General features: G+C 40.2%; 1 protein-coding gene across 1 annotated transcript in view; it reads right to left on the bottom strand.

The window, feature by feature from the left end:
* The window catches only part of FBLN1 (fibulin 1), a gene marked incomplete at its 5' end in the record, with an annotated part of 47193 nt that overhangs the window by 10203 nt on the left and 12753 nt on the right, over window positions 1–24237 (bottom strand). The window contains 2 exons of the mRNA XM_010072740.1: window positions 11510–11641; window positions 13606–13748. Coding sequence (XP_010071042.1) covers window positions 11510–11641; window positions 13606–13748 — 275 coding nt within the window. The remainder of the gene's footprint in view (window positions 1–11509; window positions 11642–13605; window positions 13749–24237) is intronic.

Consider the following 24237-nt stretch of genomic DNA (forward strand, 5'->3'; position numbering starts at 1 on the left):
GTGGGGACAGGTACAGGGGTGCATTCTGTGAGAAGCTGTTAGAAGCTTCCCCCATGTCCAACAGAGCCAGTGCCAGCCGGCTCCAAGATGGACCCACCGCTGGCCAAGGCTGAGCCCATCAGTGATGGTGGTAGTGCCTCTGTGGATAACAGACTTAAGAAGGGTAAAAAACTGCTGGTCAAGAGCAGACAGAGAGAGTAGTGGGAATATGTGAGAGAAACAATGCTGCAGACACCAAGGCCAGTGAAGAAGGAAGAGGAGCAGGTTGTCCAGGTGCTGGAGCAGAGATTCCCCTGCAGCCCGTGGTGAAGACCTTGGTGAGGCAGCTGTGCCCCTGCAGCCTGTGGAGGACCCCACACCTGAGCAGGTGGATGCCCAAAGGAGGCTGTGACGCTGTGGAGAGCCCGCGCTGGAGCAGGGGAAGAGCATGAGAAGGAAGGAGCAGAAGAGGCAAGGTGTGATGAACTGACTGCAATCCCCATTCCCTGTCCCCCTGCACCGCTGAGGAGGAGGAGGTGGAGGAAAATTGGGAGTGAACTTGAGCCCAGGAAGAAGGGAGGTGGGGGGAGATGATGTTGTAAGAATTGATTTTATTTCTCATTATCCTACTCTGATTTGAATGGTAATAAATTAAATTAATTTCCCCAAGTTGAGTAATTTTTTCCCGTGATGGTAAATGCTGAAAAATCTCTCCCTGTCCTGATGTCAACCCAGGAGCCTTTCATCAGATTTTTCTCCCCTTGTCCAGCTCAGGAGACGGAATGATAGAGCTGCTTGGTGGTTACCTGGCATCCAGCCAGAGTCAAACCACCATAGAAGGTCTCTAAGGATGGAGACTCCACATCTCTAGGCAACCTGTTCCAGTGTTCAACCACCTTTACAGTAAAGTTTTTTTGTATGTTTAAATTGGATGTCCTGTATTTCAATTTGTGGCCATTGACTCTTGTCCTTTGCACACCACTGGGAAGAGTCAGTCTCTATCTTGTCTCTGCAACCACACGTCATTTTGTTTCTTCTTCAAACCTGTTAAGGTGCACTCTGTCCCATCAACCAGGTCATTAATGAAGGAATTGGCCCCAGTATTGATCCTTTAGATACACCACTGGTGACTGGCTGCTAGCTGTGCCGCTGATCACAACCCTTTGAGCCTGGCAGTTCAGCTGTTTTTCAATCCACCTCACTGTCCACTTGTCTAGTCTACGTTTCCTCAGGTTGCCTGCAAGGATATTAAGGGAGACGGTGTTAAAAGCCTTACTAAAGTCAAGATAAGCAACATCCACTCTTCTCCTCCCATCCACTAATCCAGTCATCTTTTTGTAGAAGGCTGTCAGGTTGGTCAGGCCTGATTTCCACTTCATAAAATCTTGCTGACTACTTCCAGTCACCTTCTTGTCCTTAATATATTTGGAAATATTTTCCAGGTGGATTTGCTCCATCACCTTCCCAGGGACTGAGGTGAGGTTAACCAGCCTGTAGTTTCCTAGATCCTCCTTCTTGGCCTTCTTGAAGGTTGCAGTGACATTTGCCTTCTTCCAGTCTACAGGAACTTCCGATCACCACAGTCTTTCAAAGATAATAGAGTGTCCTCACAATGACATCAGTCAGTTCCCTCAGCACTTGTGGGGCACCTCATCAGCTCCCATGGGCTTGGGTATATCCAGTTTGTTTAAATGTTCCCTAACCTGATCCTCCTCCCCCAAGGGTGAGTATTTCTTGCTCCAGACCTTCTTATTGCTCTGAGGGCCCCAGGACTCCTGAAAGCCAGTCTTATCAGTAAAGAATGAGGGAAAGAAGGCGTTGAATACTTCAGCTTTCTCCATGTCTTTTGTCACCAGGTCTCCTGCCCCATTCAGAGGCAGGCCCACATTTTTCCTAGTCTTCCCTTTGCTGTTGATGTACTTGTTAGAAGCCCTTCTTTTTGCCCTTCACAGCAGGGGGCTGTGCGGCCATAGGCAGTCTCACAGGCATTATGTTCCTCCAGTCCTCTCTAGTTCATGACTGTGCCTAAAGGCACAATCCAGCTGTCAAACTGCAGGCACTTCCCAGACCACCAGACGTCTGCTGACTTCAGAAACTTAATGTACACCTTAGATTCCTCCATCTCTCAAAAGCTAAACAGTCCTTTTCATTTTCTCTTTTTTTTTTTCCCCTGAAAACTATCTATATTTCTCTCAATTATTTGTGACAATAACAATGTAGGCTCCTGCTATGTGGTGCTCTATAGTTTCTGATATAATCTGTTTTATTAATAAGGGGCTGCTTTTAGGAACATGAAATATTTCTTGGTAATCATCACTGCAGGCATCAAATCATATACAGAAAAATAGCTCTGAAGATATCGTTAATCCTTGAGCTGCCACACCTGACAAACATAAATACGGTTAAAGGATTCAGAAAACTCATTAATCAAAATACAACTACTGAAATAGATTTCCTCTTGCTTTGAAGTGCATTGCCCTCATAACATTGTGAATTAGACCTTCATTCAAGTTTGATGGTGAACAATTCACAAAATAATAGCTTTGGAGAATCAAGTTAGAGTTGGATGTTAACAAGGTTTCCATGTTGATGGAGAACTGCTTCACAGGAATGTGACTGGGTATACATATCTTTGCTGAAGTATCTGGGGACAAGATATTTAAAAACTTTCAAACATGGACCTCCCAGATCTTTATTCAAATTCCTAAGAAAATTACCTAATTTTCAACTGTTGAGCAACCAAGTGCTTATAAAATGCTTTAGAAGCCAGTTTGGACACATAAAATTGCACTTCCATAAGCTATACGACACTCAGTGCAATTTCACTGGTGGTTTAAGCTGATCAAAAATAGTAGTCCTGCTATATCCTCCACCCCTTCCCTTGGATTAACACCTGAAAGAAAAAAAACCCAAAATTGTAGCTTGCTGCACAAGCACTAGTGCTGGCAATTGGGAAAGGGCTGGAGTGTTTTTTCAGAGGTAGACAGAGTAATGGGGTTTCCCTTTCAGCCACCAACAAAGCTCCAGATAATTTCATACAACCCTAGTGATCCTTATTAGGGAACAGAAAGGCAATAGTGATTTGGGTACTGCAAGAGTGAGTATTGCACCAGTGGCATAAACGGGTCTCCCAACAACTTCAGCCAGTTGGTGCAGTGCTGACCACAGTGGCACATTATCTCAGGAACAGGAAAAAATGCATGTGTCCCCAAGGCAATTCAATAACTGCTACCCAACAGTGTAGCTCAGAGCTGTACTGTATCCTTCTCTGAGATGTGTAAAAAGATCAGAGGTACGGCAAGACACCTCTCAGATAAACAGAGCAGTTTAAGAAGGAGGGTCTGCGACCAGGGTACGTTTAAGTTGGATATTAGGAAAAATGTCTTCACTGAAATGGTCATCAAGCACTGGAACAGGCTGCCCAGGAAAGTGATTGAGTCACCATCCCTGGAGGTATTTAAAAGATGTGTAGACGTGGCCCTTAGGGACATAGTTTAGTGGTGGACTTAGCAGTGTTAGGTTTACGGTTGGACTTGATGATCTTAAAGGTCTTTTCCAACCTAAATGATTCTATGATTCTATAAGCAACACCTATTGCTCAGATCTCTCCTATGGTCACAGTATTTACTGACCACAGTAATCATTTATAAACCATGTAAAGACAGAGATCTCATTTAAATACTGTCCGAACAATTATATCTAAAACTCCCCAGGTACTCATAGCCTTTGAAGTTTTCCCCTAGGGTACAAGTCTTACTTTAAGTTTAGTTAAAACTCTTTGAATCTGCTTCTTTTTTTGCCTTTTGTTTCACCTCTGAAAAAAAAAAGAAAAAGGAAACTACAGTACAGGAGTTACATTTCAGCAAGAAAAAGGATCTTTCTGATTAGCCTTCGTCAACACATCTGAAATTTGTGATTCAATTTATTATAAATAAAAACCACTCATCAAAGTTTAATTTCATTAACACTTCAGCTTCTCTAGAAAGCTTTGATTGCTGAAATGCATCAAATAGAGGCAATAAAGAGGCCTCTTGTATTAATACATTTTTTGGCCAGAAACAAATGGTAAATATTTTCAAAGCTATTATCTGTCATGTTGGATCATATGGAGCCTTGGTATTATGAAAGAATTAAAAACAACCTTTGATTTTACTGAGGTTTGGCTAGTTTACAAATACTATGATCTTTATTAAGGATACCAAATAACTTCAGAGAGATGTGCTCTTATCTTGGTTTGGCAAACTTGAAGTGCTTTTAGATCTCTGGTTTGCCTTCCAGCCAAACCTCGCAATGGGTTTTAATGTTGACAATGCTGCGAAATCACTCATGCCTAAAATGCAATAACTATACTTGAAGTAGCCTCGTTAAAAAATAGTTTCCACCATATATTTTTTAATCCTTCCTGCTCCACCTTTGAGAATGTGACATGCTTTATGTAGTATAAGAATCTTACATATTATAAAAACAGGTGGAAAAACTTCAAGGCTGAATGTCCAAAATGTACAAAATCACATATATCTGCTTCCTGAGACGTTATTCCCACTCTAACACTCAGGGGTTAGTGTCCATCACAGCACATCATCACATACATGCAATCTCTCTATTTTGTGAGAGTGGCTTAGTTTACCCCACCTGTCCCACAACCACATAATTCAGTTTCAGCCAAGCTTTGATACAGTAGCATATCCATGACACCTGGGCAATTAATTATTGTAACCCTAAACATTTCTTGGCAAAGAGCCACATTATGGCACACAGCATGATACGGCTCTGTGAGTCAATTTACCATGGAAGAAAAACTACCTAATCCTGAGGATTTTACATGAAAGCCCTTATATAGCCGCTCAGTCATCACCTAGAGGCGACAGCTCTGCTGGTGTTGTTAACAGAACTTCTGATGAGGGAAGCTTTCTTAATTTACAGTGTGTTAATCTCTGACTAAATTCTCAAAATAAGGCTGAAATAAGGGGTCACTTCACTATATTTGACCCCTTTAAAAATAAAAGTTAGGGTGTTTGTTTGTTTGTTTTTTTTAAGTGAGCCATGCATCTGTGCATCATACTGGGAAACATTTACGATATGCCTTGAGTCTCTTATCTTCCGTCTCCAGTTTTATAGGTTGTGTAGGCGCTACTGTAGGAATGAGAAGCCTGCTACCAACACACAAACTCAGGAGCAGCAGCAGAAGCAGCTGAATGAGCTGCACAAATATTTCATGCTTGGAGATCCTCAGAAAAGCAGGTCTCTGACCACTCCAAACTGGGTCAAAGCACCTCAGAAAGATTGAACTCACACAGACATCTTTCAGAGGAATTGCTATAGTATGTTTCTCAGTGTACTGGATTCCAAATCTAACTCTATTTGCTCATTTCTGTAATATCTCAGCCCACCGTTTAATAAAAAAAAATGCATGCTGTGTAATCTGAACCAAGGCCCTTTGGTGGTCCCCTTAGCTGTTCCCTGACTCGGTCCATGTCTTTCCTAAGTTGGCGTGTTTTACACTTCATGCCACAGTTCACAAAACTTCATCAGAGTTGCAGTGTGATTTATTTGTCTGCTGGCTTTATGGAAACTGTAACCGAAGGTGGTCTGTATGAATGTTTTTGTAATACATTACACCTTCCTACCTGAGGGGTGAGATGAACATTGATCAAGGAAGAGTGTTTGATTAAGCAGATACTCACAAGGTGCTAGAGCGAAATTTGGCATTAGAAAGGTTGTTCCACTCCAGCATGAGACTCATTCTCACCAGAAAAGCACCTTCAGCATTTCTCAGGTTCAAAATGAAAATTCACGTCCTGCTTGAGTTGTTTGTTTGCCTCCAGAAGAGCTTTCCAGCCTGACATTTTTTTCTGGAGGGTAGGGAGGGTGTTGAGAGATTTGACTACCAAACAGCACAGTCATCAGCATCCCGAAAGGGCAGGTTCAGGCAATAAATCTAGGATCCCATTCACCAAATGGCTTCTGGGCACCCTCGTCTCAAATGCACAGCTACTAATTTTGACACAGCAACGTGGTATACAGAAAAACTCACAAAATATTCTTTGCTGAGGGGCTGCTCTTGTGAAAGGGGCAAGCCTAGATGAAACCAGAACAAAGATACTGAAAGGGACTGTGTCTTTTTTAATGTGAGGCTGCAACAGCCTGTTGAAAAACCTGCTGAATTATGTCCCTGCTCTCTGTGCTTACTATGAATGACTGGAGAGCATCGGTTTTGTATTGCCAGACACCACTGTCATTTCATGCTAATGACATTATAGTCATAACAAAAGGTTGTCACTTACTTTCTAGTAAGAGTATCCTAAAGAGGAGATAATGTATGTCCTCACCCCTGTGAACCACTGAGCTCTCCTGGACACTCTGGCTCTGCCTACACCTAGACTCCGTTTCCCCAGAGAAAAGCAACTGTAGGTGAATGGCTACTTTCGGCATCACAGCTGTGCCAGGAAGCCCAAAACAGTCCAGGGATCTCATTATGCTAAACATCGTACCAAATGCATGGTAAGAGCCAGACAGCCTCTGGCCCAAAGATAAAGAGTCTAGAGTAACAGAGGATAAGGGAGAAGGAGATAGGAATGTGAAGGTACTTGCCCAGCACTGCAAAATGGGTCCAGGAATAAAGTTCAGAACCAAATCTTTTGCAATCCAGTGACTCTGAGTTTACTGTCAGACCATACAAATATTCGCATGGCAGGCTGTGAAAAGACTTTGCCACACTGGGGACAGTCAAACTACTTATGAGATACAGAACTACTACCCCTGTGCTAAGGACAGGTTTCCCAAAAAGTCAAATAAACCTCCTCCTGTCTGCAGCCAATGTGGGATCTCACAAGCACACTTTCTTACTTTATCTAGTTTTGTTTACTTTCTGATAATTTTTTAAAAGTACTCCCTCCAGCCTCTGGAACATACTAAACAATCACAATACCACAATAGAAATTAGACTACTAATAAATCCAGTGTTGTGCTATCAGTAGTTGAAACACTTTCTGCAATGGTTCAAAGGTAACATCAAGAACTATCACACATGTAAAAGAGGCTGGAAAGTCAGGACAGAGATAGCAGTGAAATCCTTGCAAATAACAATGGAGAGCAGTAGTAAAATATCTGTCAAATTATAAGCAACTGTTGATATCAGTGTATTCAAGCATAGCACAACACCCCTGAGAAGCTCTATAGGTACAAGTGAAATTTTGTAATTGTATTGGCTCTGGATGCTTTTGATAAGAATAGTACCATTCTGCTTAACAGGCAAGAATATATATGCTTAAGTTAGTATCAAATGTGATATAGAATATTCAACCTGTCAAAACTACTTTTAGCTCCATTAGGAAATTTTAAAATATCCCTAAAATTTACCAGACTACAAGGTGGTATTACAGTCACCTGAGGAAATGAATGCATAGCTGAGGGGGGAAATGTTTTATAGTATCTGATAATACCTTAGGGATTGACAGGACATTTTTGTACAGGTTGAAAGTGCATTCTTCATTTTTCACTGACAGCTGGTTAAAGGAGGAATGCAGTGAAAAGTCTATAAAAGCTTTTAAAAAAAACCAAAACCACCAACAGGATAGGTCTGCACTTCTTTTTTTTTTTCTCCTGCCCATGCTAAAAAGTGATATGCAGTTGTTAAAAGTATCTTTTGGATTCAGTGCCACCTTGGCCTGTAACCACACCAAGCAAGAGAGTCTACAGCACTTCTTGAACCAAGAAAGAATGGGGTTTCACATCTCTTTTTAATAAAACAGGGTAGAAATATTGAAGGCAACTTCTTACACAATTCTTCTTCAGCTTGCATGAAATCCATGCACTGCCACTCCATCAGGCTGGCTTTCGTTCCTTCTCTTCCACTGGAAGATACTTCTTGTAGGTCAGCATAGCTAGTTTTGGAGTCTGTTCTTACTTCTTTTGGCTCCTTCATGTCTGATACTGCTGATCATTGATTCCCATTTGATATATTTTCTTTCCTTGTTTCCAATACTGTCCTTGCCTCTTTTTTCTCCTACCTTTGTGGCTGCTCCTCCTACATCTCCTTTGGGAGACCGTGTTCTTTCTTTTTCTAACATTACCTGGGCCAGCTCTTTCATCTATTGCTAGTTTCTTCTTTTTCCTTCCTCACAACCTGCTCCTACACACTCTCATCTCTTCCTATGACCCCAGCTGCTATCTCTCCATCAACAAATCACAAAACAGCTGGTCAGCTCTCCATCCAGTCCTACATATTTCTCAGCTTCACCAACATGTTCTCCTTGATGTCTCGATGTCAACTTAAAGGGGCAACAGCTAAAACGGATGACCTGACTCTCTTCAGTCCACAATTCTCTGTCAGTGTTGAAGTCCCCACTGTTCTTCTGTAACTCCATCTCTAACAGCTCCTCCCACTCTCTAAACCTTTACCAAAAGAAACCTGTACCTTCTAACTTTTTTTTAGTGTTACACTTTTGAGAGTATCTTGTTCCTTTCCATTCACACAAACACAGTTTAGATGCAGGTCCTTCTTAAGGCATCATCTCTTCTTGTTTGTGACAACCTAGCAAAAAACTGTGTTACTAATAAAGGACCTCCTGCAAGAGCATCTCCATTGATCTGTCCTTTCTTTCCCTCTTTTCCCAGTGCTCCCTCCTTGCTTTGAATCCCTTCATTGGTTTCCTCTGCTCTGACATCAAGTCAAGGTTTATTGCACTCAGCTCTTTCAGTAACACTAGTAACTATTTTTCTGCCTTTTCCCATATACTCTTATGCATTTCATCTCTCTCTAAACTAGTCCATATATTTTTTCTTTTTTTTTTTTTTTTTTTTTTAAAAAAAAAAAACCCAACCTCCTATAGAGGTTTTCTGTCTTTTCTCTTGTAGAGAAAATTTGTCTTGTAGAGAAAAGATATTCGGTGATCTATTTTCCATTAGCAGATAAAACAGCTTTGATACTTTGGTAATTTCTCCTGAAATATTACAACAGAATGAAACATGCTTATTATTCCTTTTACCCACACATCTCTGATTTATTATCAGAATAAATGTATTTTTTCCTCTACAATACAGGCAGCAAAATAAGATTAAAAATAGGCTACATAGATTCAAGAGGCATATGTCCATCAGTGGTCATCAAGCATGATGGTCCAGGTGTGCTTTCCCAAAAGCGTATAAACTGATGATTGCAGCAAGCTGGAATACTATATTTGGAGAAAGATTCCAGTATACCTGTTTGTTACTGGCTCATATGTTAGACATGGGTTACTAGGCTAGTTGGGCATTTGCTCCGCTAGATTCTCTATGTTACATCCCCACAGTTCTTATGTTCCTATAACTTAATGGAATAACCAATAAATCTTTCTGATATCGTCTATGCCCTTTGTCTTTTTCCATCCTCATACAAAACCTTCCCCTTTCTTTAGCAGAGGGAATCACTTTGTGAACTCCTGTGGACTAGGATCTCATCTTATTTATTTGTCTTGTAAACTTCCCAGCACTTTTATGGGAACACCTAACATTCTGATTATTAATAACAAGAAAAACGATATTATGATGAGAGCAGCAGAACCGCTGCTGGCAGAATTATTTGCAATCCTAATTTCACACATACAACATACTGTCCTGAACCTCTGCCCCTCCAGGTAATATCAGCTGGGGTTTCATTTTGTTTTGTTTTTCCTTTTCCAATTCTGCTGCAGGCAGTTTACTTTGCAGCTTGCATCCATTAATCTCAAACTACTTATACATAGAGGAATTAATTAAGATTCTTACATACAAGAATTAATTAAGACAGTAGTAGGCATGTTATATCATCTCCATGTTGCACATGGGGGAACTGAGGTGAAGAAAGAGTTGCCCAATTCTTTTGCAGAGCTGGGAATGTACTTAGGCATATATCATCTCTTCTCAATCTGGTGTATAAGAATATCCTTTCTCTCCTAACACTGTGAGGCAGATATCCAGTTTACCAGGTAAAATACCACTGACATGCAGTCCTGTTATTCAAAATGGAAACGCTTCCCTCAGGCAAATACCATGGCCAGTCAAATTTCTAAACACATCCTTCTTTCTTATTTCAGACAGAAAGAAGCACACAGCACAAAAAGCAAACTCCTGTTAACTGCTGAGGGATCTGATAACATTTATAGTCTTCTAAGGAATCAACCCAATACCTGGATTCTGTAATCTTATCATCCTGCTTTAACAGACTCTCCCTCTTTCTTAGCATTCACATGTATACTTCTGTTTGATAAAGAAAGAAATATAAACCTAATGACTTATGATTTTTATCTACAGTTCATAAAACATTTGCACAGCTGATGCTGTACAATCATGCTTCTGAAATGCAACAGTGCCACCTTCAGATCATGCTAAATATGACCTTTGCACAAACCATCAGCATGGAAGCACAGCAGTCAATTTTTCTTTTCATCCAGACAAGTCCTGCTAGAAAGCCCAGAAGCACATGTATAAACCTGAGCAGAACCTGCACATTCACATACTGAAACACACATGTTCACTGGGAACAGTGGGCCTTTAAATGAACATTAACAAAGAGCAGCCAAATACTACTTTTCAATACCCGGCATATTCATTCTCTAAGCATGTGAATCACAGCATATTCCCCTGCCACTGCACCAGCAACTCATGCTGGGCAGAGTAGCACATCAGCTGAGACCTGCTCCTGCTCTGCAACCTTCACATAATTTGCCAACAACTCCTCAGTGTGCTGGGTCCCAGAGTGAGAGCCAAGCTACACTATACACTGGAAATATATATCTGTATGCACGTATGTATATATACTAGATACACTATACACATTACATGGTGGATACAGCATGCATTATATATCCCCCAAAAGGGCCCTGCTCTGAAAGAAGGCTATCAGGGAAGTACGACCCCAGGTTATGTTGCAGCCCCTCCCTGCTATGAGGAGATGCAGGTCTAGCGTATGACCCATATACACCGGTATACCTCCTGCCATGTCTCCTCCTTGCCAAGTTGAGGCTGTAAATCAAATGTGTGCGTTCTGTTCTGAAGTGTCTTCTAAACCACTGAATTTGACAGATCCCTTTTACCCTCAACGGAGTTATTTATTAAAACCGAACCAGCCTGTCATTAAATATTATAACAGGTAACAGTTTCAGTAAATTCTGTCCTGCCTTAAAAATTTGATTATTATCCAAAAATTGGTACAATGCTGTTTAAACAAGAAAGAACAGTTAATTAGATTTACAGACTCTTTGCTGACATACTACATATTTTATATTTGGTTTGATTATAATGGGCAAACCTCATAATTTTAAAGCCAGCTATTAGCATTTGTAATTAGAGACAGTTCTGAAAAAGGTTTAAAAACTTCTCAAATTAAAGTTTAGGCCTCTGGTATAAAAAATTATATGTGATATTACTCCAAATTACACATATTGGACTGGGGAATATTAAATCAATACATGCTTGAAAATCAAGGTGTGAATTAATTACTTGAGTTAATTTCTTTGACCTTGTTCTACAATATTACTGAGAGAAGAAAGTAAACAGAAAACACTCTACTCACCCACTGTCATACCGTCCATGTAACGCTTAATGATGTCAAAGGAATCTCTTAAATTTCCTTCTGTTATGTCAAATATGATATCTGCCTGGTTGGCCGGATATGTAGGTGTGATGGCACGAAGAAAAATAATCTCTGCAAGTAAAGAGCATAACAGAATGTACTGAGAAGTATTTGAAAACACCACTGAAGAACCTGAAAGAATTTGATCCAAAATTTGTTCTCAAAGCTGGTGGAAGACACCCCTTTCCCCCCCCACTCCCAGTTTGTCATTTAAAATGGAACAAAAAAAGGGAGGTCTGGAGGAAGGGAGGATTCACTTAGATTTATTTTCTCCTCCTACATCATCCAAGAAGCCCTGAAGCCAAAACACTATTCCTTTCAGAGTCCAGAAAGACCGCTCTTAGAAACCAGTCAGACTTCCAGCATGTACCCAAAGAGGACAACACTGAGGAACCACAGAGTGGACAGCAGAGGGGGACCAAACAGATAACCCCCTGAGCTCTGATTCCCTTAGGCGGTTACACAAAGTATTGCCATTACAAATTACAGAGTCCTTTTGAGTATTGGAGGAGGGTTTTAGGCTAAAAAAAAATGAGACTATTTTAATAAGTGTGAGGGAGGTAAGTATTATTATTATCCTCGCTCTACAGATGATGAAACCATGGGGCTGTAAGAATTCACCCCAAGGCCATGCACTGAATTACAGTTTAGGAATGTCTTCTGGGCTTCGGTAGTACTCTCAGATCACTAGGTCTCATCTCTTTTTATTAAATCACGAGGATGGACTAATGAGGGAACGGTTTGGGAAGCATCCTGGGCCAAATCCTTAGCTCTGCTGCCAGTACACCTGGTGAAGCTGAAGGGGTGTGTATGGGAGCAGAAGTGGCCATGAGGCATTCCTCCATTCCCTGTGAAGTAGGGCCAGCCAAGGCCTGAAACAGAGCAGCTCTACACAGCTAAACTATTGGTGGCAAAATTGTTCCTATACCAACAAGGATTGGGATGTCTCTTGCCCTACTCCTTCTGCCTAGTGAAGAAGTGAAGAATCAGCTTTGGCTTTCATTTAGGACAACTTTCTGAGATAGCAAGGTCTGGGTGCATCAGAAATAGGGATTTAAGATTTTTAAAAATGCCTCCAAAATAATCTTCCTTTCCTCCATCTCCTTCTTCTCTCCCAGTGTCTGTGCCACACAGAAGCTGCTGAGTGGCTCATCCAGAGAAGCAGAGCTGAAGGCAGTCATCCCACCTCTGGATGTGTAGGCAATCCCCAGTGAAGCTGACAGAAAATAAATACAAATGCCAAGGAGCAAAAATTGGCTCTTGATCTGTAACTTTATATGTGAACTAAGCACAGTGAGTGCGATCCTTATGAAACTCGCAGGTACTGCAGAGGCCAAAGGAACTAAAGAAATACATGAGTGTCCATGAGAGTGCAGCATCTGAGGCTGGAAAACTCACTTCGGATGCTTTTTGAAAATCCTGGACAGCCACTCACTTGGATGCTTTTTGAAAATCCTGGCTTAAAAGCTTTCTGGCCAGGCCTTGGAATTTCCTTACCTTTATTCTATATTTTAAAAAACAACACTTTTTTTTTTTTTTTTCCATAGGTCAAAAATAGGCAAAACACAGTACTAGCCTAGTATATTCAATACAATGTATTTTGGGATTAATGTTTGTATGCAGACAAAGGCCACCTTCTTGGAACAAGCCATCCATCGGTAGCAAAAAACAGACTATAAACACATGAGAGAAATATAATGAGCACCTACTTCCTATGGCAAAATCTGCAAAAAAGGGAAGAAAAATGTCATGGGGCACACAGCTATTATGTGAGTAAAGGTCATAAATGGGACTTCAGACTCAAGATTTCCTTAGACTGGGAAGCTGTATGAGTTAGAGCTCAGAATGACTTTCTTTGCCCCATAGAATTAAGACTCCTGGATATTGAAGGTTTTAATTAAATTAATAGTACACTATAATTTGGAACTGTGCAAACATTTTACTACACCGGTAGCTAGTCTGGCTTTAGGTGAGGACTTCCAGTGGAGGTTCATATATTGTAGTCTATTAAATGGAACAGGGAACAAACCACTTACCTTCAGGTCTTGTAAATTCTCTGAATGTGGGCAGTGAAATGACAGTGTGGGAAATTGTGTGGACTGGATCCAACACACAGTTTACATCATTTGGTCGACAAGACTTAATGCAACGGATAGTATCTGTCTTCTCAAGTCTGACACTAAGAGAAACGAGAGAGAGATGCACATATATCCTGAAAATTAATTACTTTGTGTTTTGCAATCTGAGGAGCTAGAAACTGTAATTGATACAAGTGCTCATTCTTCACCTCAAAAACAGACAAACCCAGATCATCAGAACTGCTGGACCACTGAAAAAATTGGCTTGGCTGAAAATTGCAGTCAAAACCCCCTCAAACCCAGTTCTTCAAGCCAGGCATGTGAAAATAGAGACAACTGTAGTGCATAAGATGCCACCTGAAGTCGCTTTCCAAGTACAAACAGGACCAAAAGACTAGGCCCAGCTCCTCAGCTGCAGTGCTCTGGCGTGGCCTCACCAGTTTCAGGGGAGCTACACATATTTGCACAAGCCTTTTTGTACTCCATGTGATATCCGTCATATAAAGCAGAAACAATTGTTTCCATTCTGGAAATGTGGCAGGAAATATCTGAAGGGCCAACTTTCTTTCATGATTTTCAGTGCAGCAAAAGCCAGAAAATCCTCTCCCCAGTCTTTTTTTTTTTTTTTTTCACATACACCCCCCTCGTTTCCATCTAAACTGAGAAAACCAAGAGGAATGGAAACTGGAGGAGGAAAAAAGTTAACCACATTTTATTTAAAACCTCAAAGACTGAATTCTGAGTTTGGGGAAATGGTAAGGGTCATTTCATATTCCATCTCAACCAGCTGCTCACTCGTCCTTGAAATTCTATTAAAAGTTAAATTACTTCTTCTCACCCTTGTCCACTAGAGTGAATTTAAAGTCACTTACAGTTCAAGAACTTCACACAATACCCAGTCTGTGTTCATGAGAGATGAGCTATGCTGGGACTTACAGTGTGACTAAGCCCCACAAATGATCTCAACTTTGACCTGCCCATTTCTTAATATTTCTAAGTGTAAAAAACAAAAGACTGCAGTGGCAGAGGGGGGGAATTAAAAGATTAAAAGGAAGAAAAAGTCTCTGAGTAAAAGAGAAACAAAAATGGAAGCTTTAGTTTGTCAGACACCTCTAGAAACAAATGGTTCTTGCTCTTTTTCAAAATGCGTTACCCAAGTCCACACCTACAAGCCATCTTTTTTTCAGATGTTCAAAGGGACTTTATGTCCCTATTAATAATAAATACATCAGTAACTTCTTCTTATATGCTACTCACATTTGCTCATCAAAGAAAACAAAGCCAAACCTGCTGATATTGTATGAAGAGAACATAAAGATAAAAGAGAAAACATGAATCAACACTAAGGATGTCATGCTTCAACAGATGTGAACTGGCATAGTCCACAGGAAGGCAATAAAGCTGGGTCAATTTACACCAGCTGAGTTTGGCTTGTTATTCTCACTGTATAGTTGATGCTTTGAGTCTGACCAGGAGATACAGGCCAGGAGAGACCTTTTACTTCCCGCTGTTATCTTGTCACAAAATTTCATCATTTCCTAGACATCTCACAGGGAACAGAATAGGGCCTTCTGCTGAAATGCATCACGCTGGTCATTTTAGAACAAATTAATTCTGGATATAGGGATATAACAGTGTGACCTACTATAACAGACTCCATCTCCTTACTTTAAACCTCAGCTGCCAAATTAAGAAAGGACTTCCAGCTAGCTGACCCTCATGGCCGTGAAATAAGGGTCAGCTAAACTATGTAGTCTAGTTCCAGTGTAAAAGTCTATTTCAAAATACAGAACAAACAGAATTGAGGCAAAATGTATATCATTCGTGTTTGTTTCCCTCTCTCCCTTGTTTTTTTCCTTACTGTGTATAGAGGAGTTTATTAGACATTTACATCTATACGGCCATATAAACAAACACTGCATCATTCCTCAGGATCCTGCTGAGCTGGGGTCACAACAGCCAAGTCAGACTGGTTTTACTTCCAGTGACATGTTTAAAAATTCTGAAAAAGTTTTTTTGAAATTTTTGTTCTTGTGTTATGTAACATAATTAATAACTGTAGCATCATCTAAAGGTTTTAGGGAGAGCAACAAACAGCAGGTTGCATAACTCATTTATGGGCATTATTACTAATGAAGTACTGGTACAATACATACAGCATCTTAAATTTTCATAGCTTTACTTAGATAATAGAACTTGTATGCAAAAACATTGTGGTGGGAGTGCCTGAAGTGTTCAATATTGGTCTGCCTCTGCTTCCTGCTTCTTCCTGATTTCAGCTGGAACAACATTTGGCAAATACAAACATTTCTGAAATTCTCATCCAATAAAGACATGAATTTGTTTAAGAAGTCCTAACTAAAACTTACATTCATAATTCTCACTCCTGATTCACGGGAGTAAAGCATTCTGACATGAGTTATGTACCCTGCATACAAAAATGGAGGATCACAATGATCCCAAGTGATTTGTGTTAGTTCCTAACTAAAACTAGTTTCTAGATCCTTCCAGCCTGTAACCATACAAGTGACAAATGTTTGTTAGCTCTATTTCTTTGCACCATTTCTCTCTCCTTTTACAAATTCCACAACCTTCCTTTTTTTTTAGCATGCTCTGTCCACACTGCTAAACTTGAGTTTGTGCTTTCATTTTCCGCTGCCTAAATATTCCTTCTCTGATCTTCTTTCTTTTGATATCCCTGCTAATTGCTTCAGCATATCCAAAGTGCAGTTGGTAACACTTTGTTCTCTCATTGCTTTGACGGCACATCTTTAGACATCTTCTGGAGCAATTTCTTTGACAACTAGCATCTATTTCAAATCCTGATATTTGCTATTAATGATGTGCTCTGATCTCAAAATACTTTTTATTTTATCCTTACACATCATCTTTGCATTTGATCTTCTGATTAGCTGACGTTTTCCTTTTTGCTCATGTCCTCCTATGGTGGGGGACTGTGACTGATAAAAGTTTCTTCCTAAGTGCTAAGAACTTTATTCAAATCTTCTCTTCAGGTTTCATCCCCCTAACAAAAATTGTAGCTTTGGATCTAGTACCTCCTCCAGGCCTTTTTCATTTAAAAGATAAAAAAGGTTAAGAAACAGATCAGTTGCTCTGATTATTTTGCAAAGAATCATTTTCTGAGTATAATTCTTTCTTTCTTCTTGGGTCCTGGTGTCATTCCTTTTCATATTCTCTGGTGGACCAGGAGCCGTGATTTCATTTTCATTTGGAAAGAACCACACACACAAATGGTGTTACATAATTACATACATTTTCTTGAAGGTTCCAGCTACACTGCAGCATTAAAGCATCTAATACAGGAGAATCTGAGCTCTCTGTTCTTGATTTACTTGCTGAATGCAATTAATATAGTAGCATTTTACAATACTGAAGGCCAGACTCTCACACCCTCTTATTCTCCTGCCAAAAAAATATATGTTAGCGTTTGCAAAAATGAAGTTTATTTTTGAATCTTTATCCTACTTAATTATGGCCTCATAATGAACTAGTAGCCAGGGGACGCTTCTAAAGAAGCATCTTCTGTGGCGGTAGGAAACGCCATTAGCTCAAGTAGCACAGTGTGCTTTCAATATTTAAATCTGGGACTCTATCCCCACTGGCAACTTCTGGCAGCTTTATAAGTATGTGTCAACAGACTTATTAAACGTTGGCATTCCTCGTGAGACTTGAACTCCTATGAGCCAGCTGGGATAAACTTTGCCTTAGGGCACATGTGAGTGCTGCAATCATACCCCAATCTAGTCCTTGGCTGCTGATGAGCCTGAGAGCCTGCAGCTGACAGCTAATAGAGTAATTCCTTGTGTTCAGGTGATTAAGGATTGTGATTTTGGTTTAGAAGGTTCTCAGCTTCTAACCTTGTACCTTGCCAGTGCTGTCTGTATTTACATAGTGAAGCATTTTTTTAATACATGCATTTACATGGATTATTCCTCATTCATCTACAGACTGACTATTCTGCCTATGTACTGGGCAGCAGAGATATCTGAGCCCAAGATGGTGTCAAAGAACATTAATTTTCATATCATACTTCTGGGACTAAGCTTTCAACATTTATCAATACAAGGACTGAAGAGTAAAATAAATCCTTTTCCAGATCACAAAACAAAAGAATTCCAAGGAAATTATGGTTGTATTGTTTACATTGTTCTTGATGGCATAGAAGGAAGAAAATCATAGAAGTAAAGGAAGAAAGATTTGGATATTGGAATTCTGGCTGGCCTTTCAGGGCTTCTAGAGTTTGGTTGGGGTTTTTTTTTTTTTTTTTGATGGTGGTGGTGAGTAAAGTCTTTACAGTTAAAAATTTATCAGCTTTGATATGGAAGTTGGAGAGACAAAACTTAAATATCTTTTTCAAATGTTCCTGTAGACACATCTCAGGATACAGCATGTGAAATAGAAAGCAGCTCTCTGTTACTAGCTGAATGCTGATAGGAAGTTCACTGCTCTTTTCCCATCATTACTTTTTCAATCCAGTGAAAACTCCACAGAAAGGAAGATGAAAAATCTCTAAAATAAATGTTCTTTAGATGAGATTCTTTTTTTTACCATCCTTAAAAGTTAGAACTGGGATCTGTACTTGGTGGAAATCAGCACAAACTCACTGGTTACAACAGAGCAATGATAACTAGTGCAGCTTGAGAAGCTGGCTCCAGGCTTTCACAGTGATTTGTGTGCTGGGGCACCTCTGAGGTCCTAAGGGCCTAAGCTATGCCCTTTTAATAGATTTTCAGAAAGCACACAGTATTTGCTCTTAAATGATGAAACTCTCTAAAGATGTCTCAGTTGAGGCAGCTTAAATTATGCAATTATTTTGTTTTGAAAATTTAGACCTAAACATATGCAGCTGTGTATCAGCAGATGAGACCAATTCCACTACTGTGTGAAATAAATGAATAGTTTTCAGTCCTCGATATATTCAGATAATAAGCTCTTGGACACCAATTTCTGCTTTTTAAAATGATGCAGAGTACACGTAAGAATCTCCCCAAATTGAGACGTTCAGCGACAGGGGAAAGTGGAGAACTGTAATGATGAAACAAATAAAATGCAAGGGTAGCATGCAACAGATGAACTAAAACTTTATTGAAATTGGGAAAAAAACAGCTACTCTTGGAAGAGAAAAAGTAGCCAATGAAGCCTGTAAGTTAGGGATCAAAGCTGTGCAGAGACAAAGATAAAAAGCTTGGCAATAAATGTGTTGACAGTTCCATGGCGGGAAAGTTGCATTTGAATTGTCAGAAGAAGGTCTCTGGGCTCTGTGATTTGCCGCTGCATGACCACAATGCCACTGTGGTTGTTCACTTTTTTTGTGGTGAAAAAACCCTCCTGGTTCCCGCTGATGATGGACAGCAGAATTTTATCCCCAGGGACAGCATTGGAAGGGCCCATGCGGAAAATGTCGGTGGGTACTTGAATGTTGGTAGGAAAAGAGAGGTGATAGTAGGTTATTCTCAGAGGCAGGCTCTGGCACTCCTTATTTTCATTACAAGGCAAGCGCTCACAGCGACTGCAAGAAAAGTGAGAACACAAGACAAGAGGAAGATTAGTGTACATTTAGCAAGCGTGATAGGAGAGCAAGGGCAGTGGGGGTGGGAAAAGATATGTTGACTTGCATACTGTATCCATTCTTCAGCCTGGCACCTCAGTCATATTGCAAATGGACGTTTATTAAACAAGAATGAACTTGTCTGTAGTTGGTGCTTTTGGAGAAGCGTTGCCATTTTCAGAAGTGTTGCCCTTTCTTTGCACGCACAGATGGATTGAGTCTGGCACCTCAGAGTGGGTGAGAGTTTATTTGCATTTAGATCAGCTAAGCTCTTCCTAGGGAGAAGACTGGCTTTTTTTCCCCCCTGCGAGTTTTATTTTTTTTGTTGATTGGACGTATGTTAAATAAAGGAAGAGATCCTAAGTGGTTAATGAGTTGACTGTGTCCTACTTGGGATTTTTGGCTGGATTTTAAGACTGAACAAAGTATTCTGAAAACCACAAATGTAGAAGGAGTTGGTCTTTCTGAGAGAAAAGAGGCACTCCAGATACTGCAATATGTATGTTCATCATCTGACAGCATACAGAGGAATGTAAAACTTATTTCCAACATTGCCTGTATGTTAAGGTTTATTTGCTTTGAAGACAAGCCTTCTTCCTCCAGATGTGGCACAGTATTTCTCTGTGCTACCTGGGGAACCAAACTGAATCAGTCTAACACACACCTAGGCAAGCACTGAAAAACGACCCAACAGCCTGACATCTCCAGCATGTGCTCTACACATTCAGTCCACTCTTATGCAACCTTGAGTCACACAAATGATGCTGCTGAGCGAGAAAGTTGCCCTCTGCTGTTCTCTTATCACTAGGCACTGTATTACAGCAACAAATTCAGAGAACTAGAAAGAGATCACCTATACAGGCTGAAAGTGAACAATGAATGTCAGCACTGGAAATCACAGTCTGAATGGAGGGAGCAATCTCCTCCCTTTCTGTTACTGAGAGAAGTGAAGTCTGTCCTGTAAAATATGGCACAGACAGGTATGAGCATTAAAGTAAATGCTATTAAAGAATATTGTCATTTACCAACATAGTAATGAAGATTTGACATGTCATGCTACCTGGTGGGTTTGAGAAATCTTTAAATAATTGCATAAAAGGAAAGATTATAAAAATTTCAGCTTAAAGATATGCCCAAATCACCACATTCAAGTTGGAATCCAAACATCCTCTCAGACAGGTATGCAGAAGTAGAAATAGACACGATGATCTCAGCTGGATGTTGACTTTGCAAAATTTGGGGATGATCAGGTTGTGCACTTAGCTCCAAACCTGTTTTATGCACAACTATGAATCAATTAAATTATGTACAAGAGTTTCTCTACTCAAAAGCAATATTCAGTCCACAGGCTGAAGTTTTGGAACCTGTAATGAATTATTCATTAATTTCTTTACCAAGAAATGCTTTAGCATGAAAGCATGGTTTCCTTCTTATTACCTCAAGGAAATCTGAGTGCCCATTTCATTTATTTTATTTTGACATATAAAATTTCTCCTATCAGGAGTGTCTGGTATCAATGAGAACTGTGTCTCATAAGCAAGCATCTCTTTGTCACCAGTGCATGGTGACTTGAATTCCAGGAACTTCTCATTACATGCAAAACAAGCATTTTCAAAAACAGTAGTTAAAAGCACCCTCAGTTCTTCAGTTAATGTGTTCTACATTTTCTTTTAATACCACTTGCACACCAAAGTACCAAGCAATTCTTTGAAGACTTAAATGCATTCTTAATTTTATTCATGTATGTAAAGAGCACACACAAGTCTTCACAGGATGGCCAACTAATTAGGTGTGGATACTCTTGGAATATTTTCAGGTATAGTGAGTTCTGCATTCTTTTCTGAAAGGTCATCAATAACTCCACTAAAAAGAATTACTTGGTTTTATTGAAATCATGAGGCTATTTGGTTTTGCTGAAATCATCCAGCAAGTCAAGGCAGTTAATTTCTTAGTTGGATATGTTTTCTTCATGTAAATCTTTTTGGAAGCACTTACATGCTCACAAAGATTCCATGATTTATTCTTTTATAAAAGTAAAATGCATTTTATAATAATAGCCAGAATTTCAAGAGAACAAAAAAACCAAAGCTCCCAGCTTCCTAAGGTTTGAATAAGGACATTCTGCTGATTCAGAAAATTATTTGTGAAGACAGATGTGCCTGCGGCTAGGATCTAGAATTATTCAAAATTCACCATCTTTTATCTTATTCTTTAGTGGTGCACCCTACACGCTGCACATTTCACTATAGGTTTAGTTAATGTGCACTAATTGTTCCATCAAATAACCACAAAGGAGAGATAGCAAATATTATTGCTTTCAAGAACCAGAGTTCATTCTGGGGTCGTGCACCACAAAGGCAATAAGCAATGAGCATTTAAATCCCAACTCTAGACCTTATTTAAATGCTTTCTTCAGTGGGCAGAAGAAAATCATATGGTGAGGGAATCCACCTACCTACTTGCTAGTCAGTGAGCAGCCCAAGACCCTGTGGCATCTCAGGAGGGATGAGCTGGCCGTACAGCTACCATGCCCTGCCACCATGTCGTGTCGCTGTGGGAGAGAGCACAGGGGACCCGGCAGGAGAAGGGCAGTGCTGGGCAGGCAGCAAGATGCTACCAGAGAAACCCAATGCAGAGCCCAGGTAAAACGTGCACCGCTTTGCAGTGAGGCAGTTGTCTATACATCTTTGCAAACCTCTACAGTTAAGTGCATGGGAAAGAAAAATAAGCATGTACTGCTGCTAAACACTTGTTCCTGAATTTGTTCCTGATTATTTTAGCTCACTCACTACTCTGTTCTCTTTATGTGGCTAAAATACTGGTTTCAAAGAATTACTCACAGTTTGAATTTCATGTACCAAATGCTTGTTACTCATAAAGGAAAACTACCAAAACTAGAGAGATTCCATTTTAGATAATGAATACAACATTTCCTAATGGAAAAATGAGGAGAAAATATTTTCTGCTTTCCCTCCTGTTAAATTTCTGAGCTTGGTTTTCACATGGTACAGAGGCAATTTATTCCATTGTGCCCAAAGGAGTTGAGTGGTGTACACTCACTCGCGCTATCATCAGTGTGTATTCCTTTTCACCAGGTTGCACCACACCTTGAGGCCCAGATGCGCCATCAGCTAGGCTGTATCACAACATCGTGGATCTCTACATTTAAGTTAACAGAGCAACTGCGTAGGGAAGGTGACTTTTGTCTTAAACAGACCAGAACTTAAAGGGAACAAAACCAACTGGTGGTTGGTTTTCACAGGTATTTCTTAACCAGAGGACTGTCAGGACAGTATACAGCAGTACATTAGGCAGGATGCATATTCATCCTGTCTGGAGCTGGAAAGTCTCAAAGAGTTTTCAAGCTATAGAAGAGAGAGACCATCTCCATTTTGCCCTCAGCACTGAGCCTTTATGTCCTATCCTCACCTCTTTCATCTGTCTTTGCCAACCTGGCTCCGTCTTCCTATCCCCTTTCTTTGGTTACTGCCCTTCCTACTCATGCAAACATTTCGCATCAGGACTGTCTACTCAGGCAGTGCCAATCCTCCTCTTCTTGCTCCATCCTCTCCTGGCTGACACTTGTTCTCTCAGTTGCTACCCCACAGCCCTAGTCCCAAAGCACACATCTCTTCCTTCAATATCTTTGTGCAGCCATACCAAACTATTCCTTGCTCTGATGGTCTTCATCCAAATCTGGCATCAATCACCCTTAAACATAAACTCCTGACTTCTGTGGTTGTTCCCCCCCTTGTCTGTATATTGTTTTACCCAATTTTACCTTCTACCCCTCAAGCATCTCCCAGATTCATTCCCCTCAGCTGGTCATACCTTCAGATCCTTCCCTCCCTACATTCAGCCTCCTTACCCCTAAATACATCCCTCCTTCTTACTGACAGCTCTTCTCTCACCCATGCTAGAAACAGCTTTCTTAGCCACAGTATTTAGGCGGTCTTTGAAAGCACAGAAGAAACAGCCTCTGGGGTAGTCAGGACTGGCAGCACCTGGCCCAGAACAGGCAGGAGCTGACTCTGTGGGGAAGACCGGGCTTCTTTCCTGTGGCCATATGTGGGAGCAGGTTCAGACAGTCTGTGGAGTCAGTACCTGCACATTTTAGACTGCTTTAAAGAGCTGCAAGAAGCTTAGGTCTGCTAAATCAGAAGATAATTGTTTGTTGCTAAAGAAGAAAGACCTCTCTACTGATAAGAAGAATTAAATTGCACTGAGGAAGATAGTCAAATACAGATTGCCACTGAAGCTATGAAATCTTTATCATTCAGGACTTGAAGCAAAAGTTAAACAAATAACTCTAAGAAACACTCCAGGTAGATGCGATTCTGCTTGGGTATACAGGGGTGGATTAAGGTTACCCATCAAGATCCTCATTTCCTAGGGTTTATGAAAAAAAACTAAATGCAATTTTAAAAGTTCATAATTTCAGAAGTTTCAGAGGTTTTTGGTAGGGATGACAAAACATGTAAAAAGTAATCTCCTAACAAATTTCAGATTTCTGCTCCAAACCATTACAGTAAACTGTTAAAAGGAAAAAAAAAAATCAAAATGTCTTAGACACACAAAACAATGTGTTCCTCCCTATCCTCATTCTTGGAAATGAGTGAACTGCTTTGGCTGAAATTTGCCAAAACTTGAACCTGGCATGTAAAGTTTCAGCCGTTAGTTACATTTTGGAAAAATTCTAAGCAGTTAAAAACAGGTCCTAACAATAAGGAGCAACAGACAATCTTAATAATACGCAGACATGTCTAGAATATAAAAATATTTCCCAATCTGGCTCAATGCAGCACACATTTCTGACAAGCCGCCATAACCACTTCTTTACCTTTTCTACGATTTTTCTTGGCTTAAATATTACAAATGTTTTACTTCAGTGTCACATAAAGAGAATTTAATTGTTATGCAATTTGAAAACAAAAAGTGTTTGGCAAGGCAGTACAGCAAGTTAAGTCCTATTGTGAGTAGCAGTAGATCTTAATTATCCTTGGAAAAATACCAAGCCTATA

Source organism: Pterocles gutturalis, unplaced genomic scaffold, assembly GCF_000699245.1.
Source record: "Pterocles gutturalis isolate BGI_N339 unplaced genomic scaffold, ASM69924v1 scaffold28707, whole genome shotgun sequence".
In the NCBI taxonomy this organism is placed as follows: Eukaryota; Metazoa; Chordata; class Aves; order Pterocliformes; family Pteroclidae; genus Pterocles; species Pterocles gutturalis.